The sequence below is a fragment of the Danio aesculapii genome, chromosome 5 (genome assembly GCF_903798145.1).
Source record: "Danio aesculapii chromosome 5, fDanAes4.1, whole genome shotgun sequence".
Lineage (NCBI taxonomy): Eukaryota > Metazoa > Chordata > Actinopteri > Cypriniformes > Danionidae > Danio > Danio aesculapii.
The window spans coordinates 64,288,334-64,307,295 of record NC_079439.1 but is presented as its reverse complement, the minus strand read 5'-3'; the positions used below and the strand labels follow the sequence as shown (position 1 = coordinate 64,307,295).

The 18,962-nt window shown below is 39.6% G+C and overlaps 1 protein-coding gene across 2 annotated transcripts; it reads right to left on the bottom strand.

Moving 5' to 3' along the window:
• Positions 1-1,848: 1,848 nt before the first annotated feature.
• On the bottom strand, positions 1,849-17,709 carry LOC130229728 (transcription termination factor 1-like). Of its 2 annotated transcripts, none has more exons than XM_056458680.1 (10): positions 17,623-17,709; positions 16,824-17,536; positions 13,165-13,347; positions 9,182-9,260; positions 8,965-9,095; positions 8,659-8,866; positions 8,468-8,554; positions 8,308-8,373; positions 2,876-2,961; positions 1,849-2,643 (listed from the first exon to the last, which is right to left on the bottom strand). In XM_056458680.1, exons 2-10 carry the CDS (start codon positions 17,452-17,454, stop codon positions 2,429-2,431), a joined length of 1,686 nt encoding a protein of 561 aa, XP_056314655.1. In that variant the 5' UTR covers positions 17,455-17,536; positions 17,623-17,709; the 3' UTR covers positions 1,849-2,428. The 2 variants fall into 2 exon arrangements, with proteins under 2 accessions (XP_056314655.1, XP_056314656.1); XM_056458681.1 differs by having other exon boundaries at positions 16,824-17,553; positions 17,623-17,707.
• Positions 17,710-18,962: the final 1,253 nt, after the last annotated feature.

The following is an 18,962-nucleotide window of genomic DNA, read 5'->3' as shown; positions in this document are numbered from 1 at the left end:
AAAAAATAATCTTAATTTCACTACAAAATATAATTAAAAGCATTGTTTCACTCTGTTTTAACATTAGTGTTTGTATTTTAGCTGTTTTATGAAATGCAGTTTGCCCAAGTCTTCTATATTTTTTATACGATTAGCCTTAAGACTCATTATAACTGGTGTAACTGAATGAGTAACTTCATAAAGCATTGTAAACACAGATTGCGCATTAATCTCTAAATATAGTATTATAAGTGTTAAGGGCGTCACACACCGGATGCGCCGCGACAGCGCGCACATGACAGTTGAAAGTGTCGCACACCAGACATGCACATACGCATGCTATTTAAAACGAAACTAATCAGATGGCGCTCTGTGGCGGAGCAGAAATATGAAGTGTCCTGAGTCGTGGCTGGGGCCGGTGTATGTACCCTGATAGAAACGATGTTTCAAATTCTGAAATGCAAATTCCGGGAGACAATGCGGAAGATCGGTCTGAAATACGGGGGAAGACTCCCGGGAAAAACAGGAGTGTTGGCTGGTCTGCTGCAGAAGCTCATTTGTTCAGAAACCCACTGCCGTCGTCCATCGCTGATGTGCTGATAACACCATTAAATAAGGAAGATAAACCCAACAGGTAGGCCTGACGTGTTTCTTTAATGTATTTAACATCTTTTTATTGATGTTTGTTTAGCTAAAATGGAGCAGCTTTAACTTGTTTTCTTATGCACAGTCGCAGTTCAGAGCATGATTAATTCGCTTGTTTTCTCTTCTGCTTAGTCACTTTATTGTTCAGGAGTCACCACAGCGGAATGAACTATCAACTTATCCAGCAAATGTTTTATGCAGCAGATGTCCTTGCAGCCGCAACCCAACACTGGGAAACACCCATACACTCTTGCATTTACCCCCATATATTACTGCTAATTATCTATTTTCCTCAAGCTTCCTCACTGTAAGAAGCCATGATTATTTTTATTAAGGTAAACAAGTGATGTTATAAGTAACTAGTGTCTGATCTATGCACAAAAATAAAATAAGCCTTTATCATTCTTATGTATTTGTTGGTTCATAATTCTAAAATAAAAGAGAAAGAAAATAAACATCTGATATGTGCAAGTTGTATTTCTCATACATGAAAAAAACTTTTGTCTATCATCTAATCTGAAATGGCACGGAGTGGTGTGTTGTGAAGTACTGCTGTTCACCCCTCTGCAAAGTATGTACAGGAATCAGAGTGAAATTCAATACCTTTTAAGACCTTTTATAAGACTCTTTCCATACATTTAAGACCTTATAACCACTTCAACCAAAAACACTAGCGAGATTTTAACTTACATTACTATTTAGTAAATATACTATAAGAAGTTAACCCAAAACTAAAACATTATTCATATGCTGAATGAAAATCTATTAAATCTAGCAAATTCAGCAGGTTGGCGCTTATAGAACTGCAGGAATAATGGTGTTTCCATGGTAACTGGTGTCAACACAGCAGCATGATGTCAAATCCAACAGGATTTCATAAACTACACAGTATCCTGATATACAGATTTATTACAGGCAAACTTTAGCATACAACCATACATTGCATAAACAAAAATTATATAAAATTTAACACCTTGCAAAATAGCATTTAAGACTTTTTAATACTTTATGACCCCTCGGACAACCTGCTTTGGTAACTGAAAGAGAATCATACTTTCTGCTGTAACTTTTCACTGGTACGGTGAAGTCTCCACCTGGAGCCACGACCAGACTCATCCACCTCATACCAGGAGAGCAGTTTGACTGAGGAAACACTGGAACAAATTTATGCATTTAATAATTTATTTATAACACTAGTGTTATATTTATATATAACACTATTTATATATAACACTATTTCATGCTCAAATCATTGTTCCTAAGGTCTTGGTTTGGATGGGAAATGATCAGGTGAGGAGAACCCAATTTTCACAACAGTACGATTATGGAGTTATCCCTAACTAACCATGTACCTCTTTACGTTTCTCACTTTAGTGGCCAAATATATTGAACAGATCCTGCCAGTAGGGATAAGAGGACCCATATTGTTACAGTGAATCAGGGCTTTGAATTTCCGACCTTTACAGGCTGGTTCTTGGGGTGGGACCATGACTTCTGGAGTTCTGACCCCCTGCATCGGGCCATGGCTGGTCTGAAAATGTAATTGGATTGATGTAATGTAACACCAAGATGACTAAATGCTGTATTCTGCCACTGCGTGCTCTCCCATTGTTTACCTCTATCACCCAAGTTTGAACTCTTTGAGGAAAAACGAAATGTCCAGAAAACCTTTGAAACCTCAGAAACCTTTGACAGATTCAGTTTTTCCTGCTCAACTGTAAAACCCAAGAATAAAACAAATAAAAAAAAACTATGTACATCTTTTCTTTAATTCATTGATCTGGAGACTGTGACCGATTGCTCACTATTGATTAAAGCTGTTGTTCTCCTGCTGGCCAGTCTCTTCATCTCTATCACGGCCATCTTCTTCAATGTCCTGGCCATCTTCCTCAATGTCCTTAAAAATGTTTGATAGCCGGAATAGTTCCTTCTGTTCTACCTTGACCTCACTGACATCAAAGCCTTTGCAACTACTTACCAGGCATGGCAAAATGTCCTTATGGAGATGTGAGACAGTGTCTGAAAACACAACACAGACATGCAATAAAAGAAAGCAATTTACTCCATCATTACATGCACTATTTGTTTTGAATTGTACACCAGAAATCTTTACAAGTCTTCTGAGATATTAAGCTGTTTAAAAGACGAGTCTCAAAACATTAAAAAAAAAAGGAACTTGAGTGTCCATCTATGGAGTGTACCTGGCAAAACAAAAGAAAGCAGTGGTTCATCTCTGAAAGAAAACACCAACCTTTAAAACTCCTGGTGTTCCAATTTGGCACATAGCAGGTTTTCATTTTGCACCACATTCTTTGAACATATGTTGGAGGGACATTTCTGTGAGACACAAAGGACAAAGATGTAAGGCCAAACACGTTTAAACCGCCAAAATCATGAGTACGCCTGAACGTGCATGTGCATTATTCTAGTTTTGCTGGGAACTGGAATAAGTGTCACTTAATGGCCTGTTTCCACTGAGTGGTACAGTACGGTAAGATACGGGTCACCTTAATCAGGCTTGCGTCTCCACTGCCAAAAGGGCACCAACTAATCAAATCATGTTCACATAAAGGTTAGTAATGAACATTTACACACACAAGTATTTGTGCGTATAAAGCATCTGTTTTGTGAGAAGTGCTTCTCATATGATATGTGAACAACCCATACAGCTTTACTGTAGACATTTCCTCAAGCGAGAATGACTTCGGCTGAAACTTTGTTGTACACCATGCCCAACAAAAGGCTACCATTGGTACCCGTACCGTACCACTCAGTGGAAACGGGCCATTAGACAATGGAAACAGCCATTAAAGCGTACCGAACCGAACTGTACCACTCAGTGGAAACGGGCTATAACTGTGCTCAGATGCCATTACTACCGCTTCATTAACTCAGTTGATGATACAATTCCTCATCTCCAACCCCAGACAAAAATTATGGAATCACCACACTTAAGATTTTTCAGTCAAATTATTTAATTTACAGCAAATTAACACAACAAAAATGCTCCATGAACCGCCACCTTATCGTATTTGATTGCATGAGTGATCCTAAGAGCCATGACGTTGGGGGCTAATGCCCCTGGTAGGGTCTCCTAAGGCAAAAAGGTCTTAGGTGACAGGTCAGACTAAGTGCGGTTCAAAAACCACTTATGAGTACAAAAATATCAAGGACCGTGACATTGCCCGGTATGGCGCAGCCGGGGCCCCACGCTGAAGCCAGGCCTGGGGTTGGGGCTCATATGCAAGCGCCTGGTGGCCGGGTTTCTTCCCACAGAACCCTGCCGGGCTTAGCCTGAAGGAGTGATGTGGGACCATCCTCCCGTAGGCCCACCACCTGCAGAGGGAGCTGTAAGGGGCAGATGCATAGTGGAAAGGGTGGTGGTTGAAGGTTAGGACCACAACAACCTGATCGTCAGGCACAGAAACTGGCTCTGGGACATGGAATGTTACCTCACTGGGAGGAAAGAAGCCAGAGCTAGTGCGGGAGGTGGAACGGTACGGATTAGAGATAGTTGGGCTCACCTCCACGCACAGCTGGGGCTCTGGAACTCTTCTTGAGAAGGACTGGACTTTCTTCTACTCTTGAGTTGCTCACGGTGAGAGGCGGCAGGGTGGTGTGGGCTTGCTTATAGCTCCCCAACTTAGCCGCCATGTGTTGGAGGTTTCCCTGGTGAACGAGAGGGTCGCCTCCCTGCACCTTCAGGTCAGGGAGAGGTCTCTCACTGTGGTTTGTTTGTGCCTAAGGGCCAAACACCAGTGCAGAGTACCCGGCCTTCTTGGAGTCAATGGGAGGGGTGCTGGAAGGTGCTCCATTGCTCTACTGGGGGACTTCAATGCCTATGTGGGTAATGACAGTGATACCTGGAGAGGCATGATTGGGAGGAACGGCCTCCCTGATCTGAATCAGAGTGGTGTTTTGTTAATGGACCTCTGTGCTAATCACAGTTTGTCCACAACAAACACCATTTTCAAGTATAAGGGTGTCCATCAGTGCACATGGACCCAGAAAACACTAGGGCTGAGGTGGTTGTCTCACTTTGTGGTTGTATCATCTGATCTCCGACTGTATGTCTTGGATACTCGGGTAAAGAGAGGAGCAGAGCTGTCAACTGATCACCACCTGGTGGTGAGTTGAATCTGCTGGCAAGGGGGAAAGCTAGACAGACCTGGCAGACCCAAGCGTATTGTGAGGTCCTCTGGGAACGTCTGGCTGAACCTCAAGTCAGAGGGAATTTCAACTCTCCTCTCCGGAAAAGCTTTGACCAGATCCCGAGTTAGGCTGGAGACATGGAGACTGAGTGGTCCATTTTCTCCAACTCCATTGTTAACGCGGCCGTGAGGAGCTGTGAGCGTAAGGTCTGTTGTGCCTGGTTGGGCAGCAATCCATGAACCCGGTGGTGGACACCGGAAGTAAGGGATGTCGTAAAGCTGAAGGAGTCCTACAGGGCTTGGTTGACTAGCAGGACTCCAGAGGCAGCCGATAGGTATCGACGGGCCAAGCGTGCTGCAGCCTGGGCGGTTGCGGAAGCAAAAACTCGGGCCTGGGTAGAGTTTGGGGAGACCATGGAGGAAGACTATCGGTATCAATCCACAAAAAAAGGTTCTGACAAACTGTCCGGCGCCTCAGGAGGGGACAGCAGCTCCACATTGAAACTGTTTACAGCTGAAGTGGGGAGCTGTTGACCTCGACTGGGGATGTGGTCGGATGGTGGAAGGAATACTTTGAGGATCTCCTTAACCCCACCAACATGGGGTCCAGTTCGGGCACCACAGCATTTCATCTCTGTTATTTGTAGACAATGTTGTTCTGTTGGCTTCATCAAACATGGACCTTCAGCATGCACTGGGGCAGTTTGCTGCCGAGTGTGACGTGGCTGGGATGAGAATGAGCAGTTCCAAGTCTGAGGCCATGGTGCTCCACCGGAAAAAGGTGGTTTGCCATCTCCAGGTTGGAGGAAAGTCCTTACCCCCAAGTGTACAAGTTTAAGTATCTCAGGGTTTTGTTTACGAGTGAGGAAAGGATGGAACGTGAGATTGACAGGCGGATTGGTGCAGTGGCAGCAGTAATGCAGTCGATGTACCGGTCAGTGTGGTAAAGAAGGAGCTGAGCCAAAAGGCAAAGCTTTCGATTTACTGATCAATCTATGTTCCTACTCTCACCTATGATCATGAGCTTTGGGTCTTGACCGAAAGGACAAGATCTCTGATATAAGTGAAATAAGTTTCCTTCGAAGGGTGGCAGGGCACACTCTTATGGATAGGGTGAGGAGCTCTGAGACCCGGGAGGAGCTTGTAGTAGAGGGAAGTCTGGGGTTCTCTCTTAAGACTGCTGCCCCCCACGACCCGGCCCCGAAAAAGCAGCAGAAAAAGAATGAATGAATGAAATGCCACAAAACACTGACTCACTCACTCACTCTCCCTCTGCTAAGTCCCTGATTTTATCAGGGGTCACGCCACACTGCAATAAACTGCCAATAACTCTGGCATATGTTTTATGTGGCTGATGCCCTTCCAGCCACAACTCAGCACTGGGAAACAACCATACACCATCTCATTCACACGCACACTCATGCACTACGGACAATTTTTAGTTGATCCAATTCACCTATAGCACATGTGTTTGGACAGTGGGGGAAACCAGAGCACAGAGGAAACCCACATACTCCACAAACTTTTATTATGTTGTGTCATATAACGTTATAGGTCAGTCATCGTGGATAAAAAACGCATTAACAATCTTTATTCAGCTCACTGCGCTATTATGTGCCAAGTGAAAAAAATAATAATTAAATGACTCACTCAGTCTAATCTTCAAGATGAGCCCACAGTTACCAGACTTAAAATCGCTTTGCTTCTGTCTCCCGCTTCCCTGATCCATTTGCACAGTTTCATCTTCTCAAGATTTCTTTTGATCAGGCTCATCATCAGATTTACTCATTTTAAAAAATGAAAATAAGCTTGATTGCCTCTTTGCCATTTTAAAAATACAACTAATATTTACTATGCCATTATTTATATTCGCTGCTCAGTGCATGCAAAACAATCATCAACCAATGAGAGTGATTGTAAAGATAAGAAAGCCGAATTGCTGAAAATATTGTTGAGGGCCAATAGTTAAACATGACTTTTGCTTTAACTTGCGCATGGTGACCCGGCACTCGGTCTTCTGCTGCTGTAGTACAACTCTTCTGCATACCTCGGTTGTAACAAGTGGTTATTTGAGTTACTGTTGCCTTTCGATCAGCTTGAACGAGTCTGGCCATTCTTCTCTGACCTCTGGCATCAACAAGGCCCACAGAACTGCTGCTCACTGGATATTTTCTCTTTTTCGGACCATTCTCTGTAAACCCTGGAGATGGTTGTGTGTGAAAACCCCAGTAGATCAGCAGTTTCTGAAATACTCAGACCAGCCCGTCTGGCACCAACTACCATGCCACGTTCAAAGTCACTTAAATCAGCTTTCCTCCTCATTTTGATGCTCGGTTTACTGCAGCAGATCATCTTGACCATGGCTGCATCCGAAACCGCCTACTACTCAGTAGGTACTGCATTTGAATTTAAACATACTACTCGGCCGTAAGAAAAGTACTTTCTATACAGTATGATTGTGAAAATTATAAATGGAATTCGAACATACTACATCCGCCATTCTGTCATGGTCACGTGACCTACATTCGTCAGTTGCGTCGCTTCACGCTCATTCATGAATTCTCTCGCAGGGCATCATGGAATAGCGCAGCATGCATGGGATGTGCACTTCAGAATCTCGCCGGAAGTAGTAAATCGTTCGGGTACTTCTCGCATACTGTTTTTCAAATTCTATGAATTTGGACATACTACTCGGCTCACATACTGATTTTAGTGTACTGTATAGTATGGAAGTATAGTTCCGTTTACATGCCTAAATGCATTGAGTTGCTGCCATGTGATTTGCTGATTAGAAATTTGCGTTAACGAGCAGTTGGACAGGTGTTCCTAAAAAGTGGCCAGTGAGTGTACATGCGTCCTTCAATATGTTATATGTTTGGTGAAAAAAAATGCTTTTCTTCCTTAAAATTGTCTTGTTTCTAGTCCAGATCTTAGATCAAAAAGCACTTTCTAGATGAGTAAAAATTATTGTCTTGGAAGAGTAGTGTTCCTTTAAAAATGAATATGAAAAGCACTGTCTGCATAATGGATATATTGTCAAGGCATGGGATGATAACCGTGTTCAAGGTATACCGCGGTTTGGTGTCAAAGTGTCAAAGTTTTAAAACCGTCAAAATTTTCTGTAATACCGTTCCTAAGGTATATGTAAGATTTTTACATTTTTTTAGGACAGCAGAAACGATATCCAAAGATATAGTTTTAAATTGTAAAAAAAAATAAAATAAAAAAATCAGTGTTTTTAAAAACTGAAGGCAGCAGAAGTCAATAATTCATTTAAATTATTAATCCTGACATGTTTACCATTCCAAAATATTCTAAATGTTTCTCAAATTAAAACATATTGTGTACAAAGGGGAAAAGGTTGTTGTTGTTTTTTACCCAGACATTAAAGAATATATATTATAGAGCAGTAATCACAATACTGTGATACTGTGAAACCATGATATTTATATCCAAGGTTATCATACCGTCAGAATCTTATACCGGCCCATGCCTAATATTGTCCTAGATATACTCATCAAATAGTTCTCACCCGAAAGCAGCTGTGAGACTTCCCCAGTCGATATCCGTCACATCCTCCACTTTCATTTCATACATCCTGTGTCAACAGATCATTATTTTACAATGATTTTACAATAGTACAATTCAAGCAGATTAAAACAAGTTAACGCAAGCAATACAAGATCTCTTACGCTTTGATGAGTCTGATTTTGGCCAGCACACCTGTCTTTCCTCTAAATGTAGCCCCTGAGGACATTCGCACAGAGAGTATGGACATCCTTAGGGTGTAAAGGAGGAGAAACAAAAATCTGAAGAATGTATATAATAAAAAAAAAATTTAAAAATCTGATAAAATATCAACAATATAAAAGAGCTCTCTTACCATTTTTCTCTGCATTGCCTATAACATCGAGTTTCAACATTCTCAGCAATTGTGGTCCAGGGCAAATTTTCGTACAGTATTTCTCTACTGACTCTTTTTGGTTTCTTTTTATTAGGGTTTGCAGATTTCAGGACAGATACAACATGCTCACGCACAGCCTTTAAAAGCCTCTGCACCTCCTCAGTAGTCCACGGTCCCTTTCTTTTATCTGTGTGATGAATAATGATGAAATAAAAATGACTAATTGTCAATAATTTGCAATTGACAGGTGAACGTGTGAGAAGCAGCTCACTGAAATAGACTTACCCGAACTAATTTGTGGATATCGTTTCCTGAGGGAGTAAGGACTTCGACCTATCTTTTCAGACATTTTTAGCCATTTCGGGCCATACCTTTTATAGTACTTTAGCAATCTTCTGTCTTCTTCTTCAGTAAAACTTTAGAGAAAAAGGAAGAAATCAGTACAGAACAAAATTAAAAACCAGAACCATAATATGATCTGTGTGAATAATATTTTACATACCTCCCCTTATAATGTCTGTGATCAAACATCTTCTTTCCACGAGTGTAAACATCATGACAAGGCCTGGCAATTCCTTCCGCTGTTCAATTTTAATTTAGAAAAAAAATAAAATAAAATAAGCTTCATTAAGCAACAAAAATGTCACATTTGCAGCAGTTTCTTATAATGTTCAATATTCACTCAAGTCTTTATTAAAGAGATACTTCACTCAAAATGCTTAATTCATCACTATATAACATTCTACCAATTGTATATATGTTTTATATTGTAGAATGCATTTATGTTAGTGCTGTAAATCTCCCAATAATATCTTCAGAGTAAGTCACAAATATAGGTCACTTGAAATCCAAAATCTTTCCTGCAAAATACTACAACCCCACCCCAGCCCAAACTCACAGATAAGCCGCATTTCCACTGTCGGGCTAGTGCGAGCCAGGGCTTTTATCGGACCAGGCCTGGAAAAATCGCTCAGAGGGTTGAGTAGTGAGGCCGTAACCATGTCAAGTTTCCACTTGTCGGGCTAGTAGCTCACAGCGCGTCATGCAAACCCCATCCCCAGAACGTCCCCCGAATAAAACGTCACACTAGCTGCCCACTTCAGTGGGAATCAGGAAAATAAAGCACACCATCGCATCATCACGAAACCATTCAAATGAAGACAACCGAAACAAACAAATGACACGTTACTGTACAGCAGTACATTATATGTCTATATGCACAGGCCTATATGTATTTGCATTCATTGTATTTGTTTACTCGCCAACCGACTGTTGGCATCGTGCATCGAGTGGTCTCGCCACTAACGGAGGGACCCAGCGCAGTGAGCGCACCCATCCATAATATAAAAGTGTTAAGTGTTTCAGCAGTTTTCCCCAATGTGTTTGTAAAGCGGCGCTGTGCGCAGGACTGCAAAAGTATTTCTGCTTTTACTATAAATGCTCTGTTTGCACGATTTGCTTAATATCATCGTATCCAAATACTTTATAAATAATATTTCAAACCTCCTCCTGTGTTTATTGTTTATAGAAAATATCTAAAATCTTTTTTTTGTTAGGCCTTTGTAAAATGAAAGTTATACATGTAAACGGTTTAATTTATGTATTGTATATACCTACATTGTTATAGCTAGCTTTTGTTTGTTTTATATTGGTTTATTTATTTAATGTGATTTTATTATATGCAATATTTGTAATTCTTTAAATAGTTTCAATATAGCTTAAGCTATTTTATCGAGATATGACACTATGGAGCCTACAAAAGTGGACACGAAATTTGTAAAGTTTTATGTCTTTCTGTTGTATTCATATTTTGTATTAGCTCCAAAATAAATAAAAAAAGAAAGAAAGAAAGAAAGAAAGAAAGAAGCCACTCGCAGCATCAACAGAGCTGTCAAGCGGGCACTCTTTAACTCGGTCTCTCACACACATACATGCATCTAACGTGCACGCATCACACACAAACACACCCTTTAAACTTGACAAAAACTCTTGACAACCTTTACTGGCTGCTGTGTCTTTAATATGGTTTAAAGATTATCATGCGTAACTGAAACATCAAGGAGGACGCAGCAAAGAAAAGTCACTTATAAATTAAAACTTTATTATTTTATGCAACAGCCTTACATATAAAAGGGAAACAAAAGGGCGATCATAAGCAAAAAGACTATAGCCTATAAGGTGTTTTATGGAATAGCCAATCTTAAACTGACCAGCTATATGTTTTCTTTCGCTTATTTATTTATTTGTTTGCCGCATGTACTTGTGTGCAATTGGAAAACTAGTGTAATGACGGCATGCCATCTTTACCAGACTCGGGCAATGTCCGCCTCTCCTTACACTCCGCCCCGAAGCCCCAGCTGGCCCTCTTTGGCCCAAGGTATTCGGCGGGCTGAAAAAGGCCGGCTGCTGGCCTAGAGAAAGTGACAGTTAGGCGCGATACTGGAAAGGGCCATTAACCCCACACAGACGCAGGGGTGAAAGACAGTGGCTGTGTTTACATGGACATTAGTAATCAAATTATTTGCCAAATTATTAATTTGTCAACTTTAACTGCAGTTTGGTACTTTCACTTTCATTTGGGAACTTTTTATGCATGCCCCCTATGCAAAACGAGATACTGGATGCGAGGAACTGCTGGAAGAGTGTAGTTTTAATAGAATGTTTGATACCGCACGGCGAATGGGAGAAAAAAACAAAAAAAAAAACAGCACTTTTCTCTGTAACTTAGATGCACTCAGTACGTGCAAATAATAGTGTCAGAAAGTCGTGTGTGTGTATAGACTATCCTGTCACAAACTGTGGCGAAAATCCTACATGACGGTAATAGTTTGATTAAGGTGTTTACATGTTTACAATCAGAGAGCAGCATTTACTGCGGATCTTTCAGTCCATAATATTGTAGTGGTATTAACGTACAGTAAACTTAGTAACTAAATCATTTTGACTAAAGTATGTCTTTAAAAACTAAGAGAACTCTTGCCGCTACAAACTAACTTCCCTTCTGAATAAACAAACAACGAAGACTGATCACACACTTATCAAATCCGTAAAGACCGGACAATAAACACGAACTGGAACCACGTCTTTTTTAAAAGAAGACGAGCGGCAAATCCAGATTTCATCATTTCCAGATGCGAAAAGCTCTCGGGCAAAAAATGCTCTTTACAAACGTATTTTTGTCGCATGTTATCGGAGCGCTGTAATCCACACGTGAGTCCAGCTGCGCTCTCATAGAGGGAAATGAAAACAAAACCTTCGTTGAGGCACATTTATAAACGCAACACTGACGACCAAACAATTCTTCTTCTTCCACTTGTTTTTTTTTTACTGTTGGCAACACAACGTGGTGTGTCTCTGCCATCTGAACACTGTAACTGTGCGTTCACACCGAAGGCGGTGAGAGCGTCAAAAGTCGCTCTGGCGACAATGCTATCTGCCTTCAGCGGCGAGAGTGGCAAAATTCGATCCATTGATCTCGTATTTAAAGGAGCCGTTGCAGCACATCATATCAGTTACATTCCCATATAGAACATGCTTTCTAGCGTGAAAATGTTGCGCACTTTTTATCAAATTTATTTAACTGTTAACAATGGAAGATCAAGTTGCATGTGGTGTGGCTTTGCTTCACTTAATTATACTATATGTCCATATCTCTGAAAAACGCTATAGTAGCAATACTGTTTTGTATTGTCACAAGAGACTCCCGCTTTTTTAAAGAAAAAAAAATATGTATAACATTAATGCACATCAGAAACTCGCCAGTAACTTTTTTAATGCATGTTACTGTAAGAAAACATTGCAAATAATTGAAAATCCGGCGCCCGTAATAATCAAACCCATAGTAACAACTGTGGTCGGAACCAAAGTTCACAGTGACTGTGTTCTCTGGACTCTTTTTAAACGGTGAACTTCTTCATTCTGATTGCTTGCTGCCTAACCGCGTCATAGCTCATTACCATAAAGTTGACTTGATTTCAACTCTCCTCGACGCCCACACTGGCGAAGACGTGCCGCACTGCTCCTTAATGCTTATCGCCGCCGGCTCCCTTTGAAAATGAATGACTTCCAGCTACTTTGGCGCTCTCGCTGCTTTCAGTGTGAACATAAAGTAGCAAGTAAAAACAGTCTTTGAAGCGATCATGCATATTAATGAAGTTGCACCTCATTCACAACAGAGCGCGCTGAACTAAGTCTTTCTCATGAATTAATGCTGAAAGCTCAAAGACGTCATGTTGTACTCGCTGGTACAGACATCCAGTCTACACGCTGGAATTTACACAAAGATCTAATCGTCGTGACGAAGCTTCAATTTTTCCTTTTTAAACCAGAATAATGAATTTGCTCTAAATAATGCAAAAACAACAAATTTTTACTTTTTAGTGAAATATATGTGTCCTAATAGTGTTTATACCAGCGTGGGACACATATATGACTGTCAACATCTCTAAAATGTTCCTGACGTTTTAAATCAACATAAACACTCACCAATCGTTTGAAAAAACCCGTACTTCCTTTTCAACTTTGCCAGTTTCCTTTCCTCATTGAACCGTTTGGGATGAAAGAGCCTGACCGCATCTTTCACTTGTGTGAGAGCCAGAATGTTGCTTACGTTCTGTCTTAACCTCTTATTTTCTGCTTTAGAAAACCTTCCATGTCTCAGTGCGATGCCTGTGAAGAAAGAGTAAAAGGAAAAAAGTAATTTATACACATATACAGTAAATACAAACATTTGTTTAAGTAATATTAAGAATAATTATGAGAAGAGTCGTTCTTAACTAGTGCTGGGCGAAAATGCAATCACTGTAACTATTTTCCATATTGAACGTTAACGAAATACATTTCGATATAAGTTGTTAATGCTTCCAAATTTAATAGAGTACCTCAACAATAACTTAATCCACAAAAAAATTTAAATTTTCGGCCGATAAAATTTTGGTAAATCTCTAATATCAACACTAGGGATGCTCCGATCGATCGGCCGGAGATCGGTATCAGCCGATTATCACATTTTATGACTCGATAGGTACTCGCCAATCTGTTCGATTTCATGAACCGATCGTAGTTTGTTTATGAGTTTACTCGCAGAGGAAGATGCATGGGCACACACAGCAGCGCTACAACACGTGAGGAGGTAAACGATGTGTGGGCGGTGGTAGTGATTGTATGCATTATAAAGCTTGAAGCATCAGAATCAGTACTCTGTATCGGCTGATCACCATGACAAGAAATCAGTACTCAGTATCAGCTGCAAAAATCCTGATCGGAGCATCCCTAATCAACACACTTTTAGATTCCCATTGTTGCACATTTCTGCTATGTGATTGGCTCTTAGATCAACATGGAGTAAAAAAGTCCAGATTGTTATTGACATAAATTTTATCGCGATTCAATATAGTATCATTTATCGGCACAGCTCTATTCTTAACTTAGGTATGATATATTACAGTCAGAAAATGTACTACTATATATTATATTACACTATAATATATACACATGGGACATTCTACCAGAAATGTATATTTTCACTTCTAATAAATGTGACAGGGACAGACTTAAGCGTGTCTTCCTCAAAAAATCATACAAAAACAAGCATAAAATCATACAATTCAATGATAGAGCGCATAAGTCATAGCCTTAAACATGTTTTTGCACTCATTTTATATTAAAAGTTGATGCAACTGTGACAGGACTAGGCATGGGATGATAACTGGTTTCAATGTATATCACGGTTTGGAAAAGTTAAGGTTTTAAAACCACTAGAATGTTATGATATACCATTTTTACATGTTTTTTTTTTTTTGTGACTATTTTATTATTATTTTAAAGAGAACAGTATCTCCAGCATAAAAGGACCCTCCACATCAAAAGCTACTGTGCCAAAATACTTAAAATGTTTCTTAAAATAAAACATATTGTGTTCAAAGGAGGAAAAGTTGTTAAAAATAAAATATATTTCAGAGCAGTAATCATAATACTGTGAAACTGTGATATTATTATCAAAGGTTATCATACCATCAGAATCCTATGCACTACTACACTTGGTTTTGGTTTTATTGTAAAAAATTAAATAAAATAAATAAGAAAACCTGTTAAATGAGAATCTGAAATATTTTATGGCATACAAAAAAAATAAAGATGATTTAGTATTCAAAAATGATTAATTTGATTATTTTTTAATAAATCCGTCTTACACTTTATATTTTCTGATTTTCATAGTATTTGTATTTATTCCGGTATTTTCACCATAAACCGACTATTTGATAGAGCTTGATTTTTTAGAAATGATGGGATGTGTTGGAAAAAATTGCATTGCGTGTGTTAACTAGCAACATTAGGAGATTAGAAATGCAATACAAAATGTTTTTCTTGGCGTGGCAGTTAAAGAGATATTAAAAAAAAATAAAATCTGAGAAGCAAATGAATGACATATTGTTTTACAGAACAACTCACAGAAATCAACCCATTTTCAAGCCATCAACCCATTTTTAACCCATCAGTCCGTTTTAGAAATTTTTGGGATGAAATACATTTTATTCACTGTATTCCTGTTTTCATTTCAGGGACAGATAATGTACGTTTCTGGGGGCTGTTCCATAATCCAAGCTTAGAGAAAAAGCCAGGCTTATTTTGGTAAGTCAGGTTTATTAATGGCAGATTCAGTTTCATAAATCAAATCTGCAATAGTTCAAGCTCAGTTACTCTGGCAACTTATGCTGCGGTCACATTGGGCTTTGTGTGTGCGAAATTCTGTCGTGCGGCGCTGCGAAAAGGGGCGGGATTAAACAAGATGATTAGACATTAAAAAAAGCGAGCGATTGCTCCATGTTTTAAATTTCTGTCCAGAGAGGTCATGTTTTGATCCTCGATGGTCTCACGCAGCCAAGTGATGCGATTTCGCAGGTCAGAGTTCACCAAGCTTGAACTTTGCACCCCAGCAACCGGCGAAATTTGACGCATGACCCTGCGTTTCCGGTCTGACGCATTCGCGTGCGTATGAATGGAAGTCTAGGGGAGGACAAGCCCAGTGTGACCGCAGCTTCATGCTGGGAAACTAGCCTGACCCGGGGCAGGTTAACTCTTAGGCTAAGTCTTAAGTTCAAGCTTAAAGTAATGTTAACATTTACATCCCATAATTTGATGCAATTTTAATTCACTTATGAATTCGGACATACTACTCGGCTCGCATACTGATTTTAGCTTACTATATAGTACGGAAGTACGTGGTTTTAGACGCAGCCTAAAACTTCCAGGCAAGTGTGTTGACGAAAGTTGGAGCTAAACTATGCAGCACACCAGCCCTCCAAGACTGAGTTTGGACACCGCAGTGGTAGAATGGCCACATATACACAGGGTGCGAATTTTACATTGACGATCGGTCATCAATCTGAAGTTTTTCGATTATATTCGGTAATATGCCTCAATGAACCAAATTCATTCATTTATTTAAATAAATTACATCTAATTTATTACTCAAACTTATGTTTTCTGTGTTTTGAGGGATATTGAGCGGTTCTCAATGACATTTGTGATATTAAATAAACCAACCCTATAAAGCCGCATGTATCATATTTGATACATGAGTTTCTAAGACCTATATAATATCAACCTGATCAATACTTTGTTTAAAATCCTGTTGTATATGATTTGATAAAAGGTAACCAGTAAAAACAGTGAAAAACTGAATTTCTTCGGCTGTAAAAATGTTAAAGGTAAAATTATCTTTTGCCATTAAAATTAACTCGTCTGTCTACTTTTTGATAACTCAGGTCTTAAAGGAGTAAAAGGATGACCATGAAAGACTTTCAAGTGCAAGCAAATGTATAATAAGATACAAACCATGTATCTAGTTTTATGGAAAACTACAGTCTCGAAGCCTATTGTACAAGAAACATGTTTGTGAGCTCTGACGCTGTCTGTTGGTGCTCTAGATTTGCCCGTTTAAACCCGCTGAATTAATATTTGAGGCGCAAACATGAATTCACAATGGTACGGACCATTATAGGGGTGGTCAAATGCATTTTTTAAGTTATCTATTATTTTAACTAGCAATATTATTTAAGATACAGATCAGAGCTAATTATTTCTTAGCTATAAAAGGGCAGACCCCCATACATCTTGTACATATTTCAACACTATCAACTTACCTTGTTTTCTGAATTCCCTGAATCTTGGCAGGTCATACTTGATCATTTTATTTTTCTCATTATCGCTTTGGAAATCTATCGGCATATTGTGGCAAAACTCTTTCAGTTCTTCCAGGAGTTTCAAATCTACTGGAATCTTACGAGTTTTGCGCGTTCTAGTCCCAATCATTACATCAGGCGGGTCGCTTTCCTCATCTCTCGTGTTTGGCTCTTCTTCCTCATGCTCTGACTCGATCTCAGTGTTAGTCTGTTCTTCTTCTGCCATTTCAGCATAGCTGGTCTGTGTCGCATTTACTCTCGTTCTCAATCTTCTAGAAGTCTTCTCTTCACTTGAGCCCTGAAGCTCTTGTGTTTGTGCTTCATGTTGATTTGAGACACCATCATCCATCACTGAAGTCTCGCCTTCATTATCCAGCTTTCTCCTCTTCTTCTTGCCTGTATGTGTTTGCAGATTATCATCAGATTCAGTTTTACTGTTTCTCCTCTTTTCCTTCTTTTCGCGCTGTTTCTCAGTCTGTTCCTGTGGACTTTCAGTGAGCTCATGCTGCTCTGTAGTTTTACTTCTCTTTTTCTTTTTCTTCACCTTTTCCCCATCAACCTTGTTAGGAGAATCTGACTGCATCTCATCCATCGTAAATAAACGATCTTCACACGCTAAAACTCCTGACGACCCCCTTGCACGTGTATCGCTAACTTCTCCTCCTGCGCACGAACTGATAACAGAAGCACACTAAAAACATTACAAATATATGTTTAGCGACACATATAAACTTACATAAGCAGAAATATAATTCTGTACCTGAAAAGGTGAGCGAAACGTTTACTAAAAGAGTACTTTCGCTCCTGAACTTCTTCACTGATATGTCTGCGAACTTCCCAGCGCCACCACAGCTATCCTGCCACCTGTCGGCCAGAAGAGTTATTACATAGACATGACAATAAGTTACTGTACTGTACGTGATCCTGCACCTGCACATCTGAACATTATTCAGTAGAGATCACTGCGTGTAGTTGAGAATCCAATATAATATAATAGTATTTAAGAACAAAATAAGCATTTATGTTCAGTGACTTCAAGCTTAAAGGGCACCTATGATGAAAATCAACTTTTGTAAGCTGTTTGGACAGAACTGTGTGTAGTGTGTCCACACTCCACAGTCATATTGGAGTGATAAAAACCCAACAAGTCTCTTTAAAATTCTTAAAATTCCCTGATCAGGCATGTGATAGGCCGAGGACAAAAAAGAAGGAAATTAACTTTCTATTTAATTAACTTTATTTAATTATTTTAGAAAATGGTGTATCTTAAAATAATACTGCCTCTCAAGTAAATGTGTTTTCATTTAAGAATGTTTAGATCCGGGGTTCTCAATCTCAGTCCTGGAGGGCCGGTGTCCTGCAGATTTTAGCCAAAGACTATAGAATACAAAAGACATGTCACTCGTAATATTTTGAATAGAGAAAAGTGTAACGGTCAATATGGTTAATAAAGCCAACCTTCTAGTACAGGAGCCAATCGTAGCTCACTTTATGGCGAATAAAGCCCGCCTTCTAGTACAAGAGCCAATCATCGATCGCTATAGACTGACAATATTCCGGGGGAGGGGCTTGGACCAGATGTCAGTTTTTGCAGATTTTGTGTGATTCGAACATTTAGAAACGAAACTTTTGACCAGGGCCAAACAGAATCTGCGGACATTTTTTGCTATTTCTGCGCAGAATCAATGATGGGATAAAAATCTGCAGAATTCTGCACGCGCAGATTCTGTGTGGGCCTACTTATGAGACAGATCTTCATCGGTTTGACAGCACATGTGCTACGAAATCTTCACAATGCATAAACATTCAAATAAAACACGCTGCATTTCCCACAACGTAAACAATTTATGAAAACCCGCTGCATTTTTCACAATACTTGCAAAAACATCGGAACACAATGGAAATGTTTTTTGTAGCACGTTTGCTGTCAAATCGTTAAAGATCTTTTCTTAATTTGCAGGGGTTTTTTGTAATTGCGTGTGTTTTCTTAAATTGCAGCACGTTAAGCTCTCTCGCTCACCGTAGTTGAGGCAAGTTGGAGCTAGTTTGAGAACCAATGGTTTAGTTTTTTCTCGTCTATTCTTTTTTTATTTAGAATTA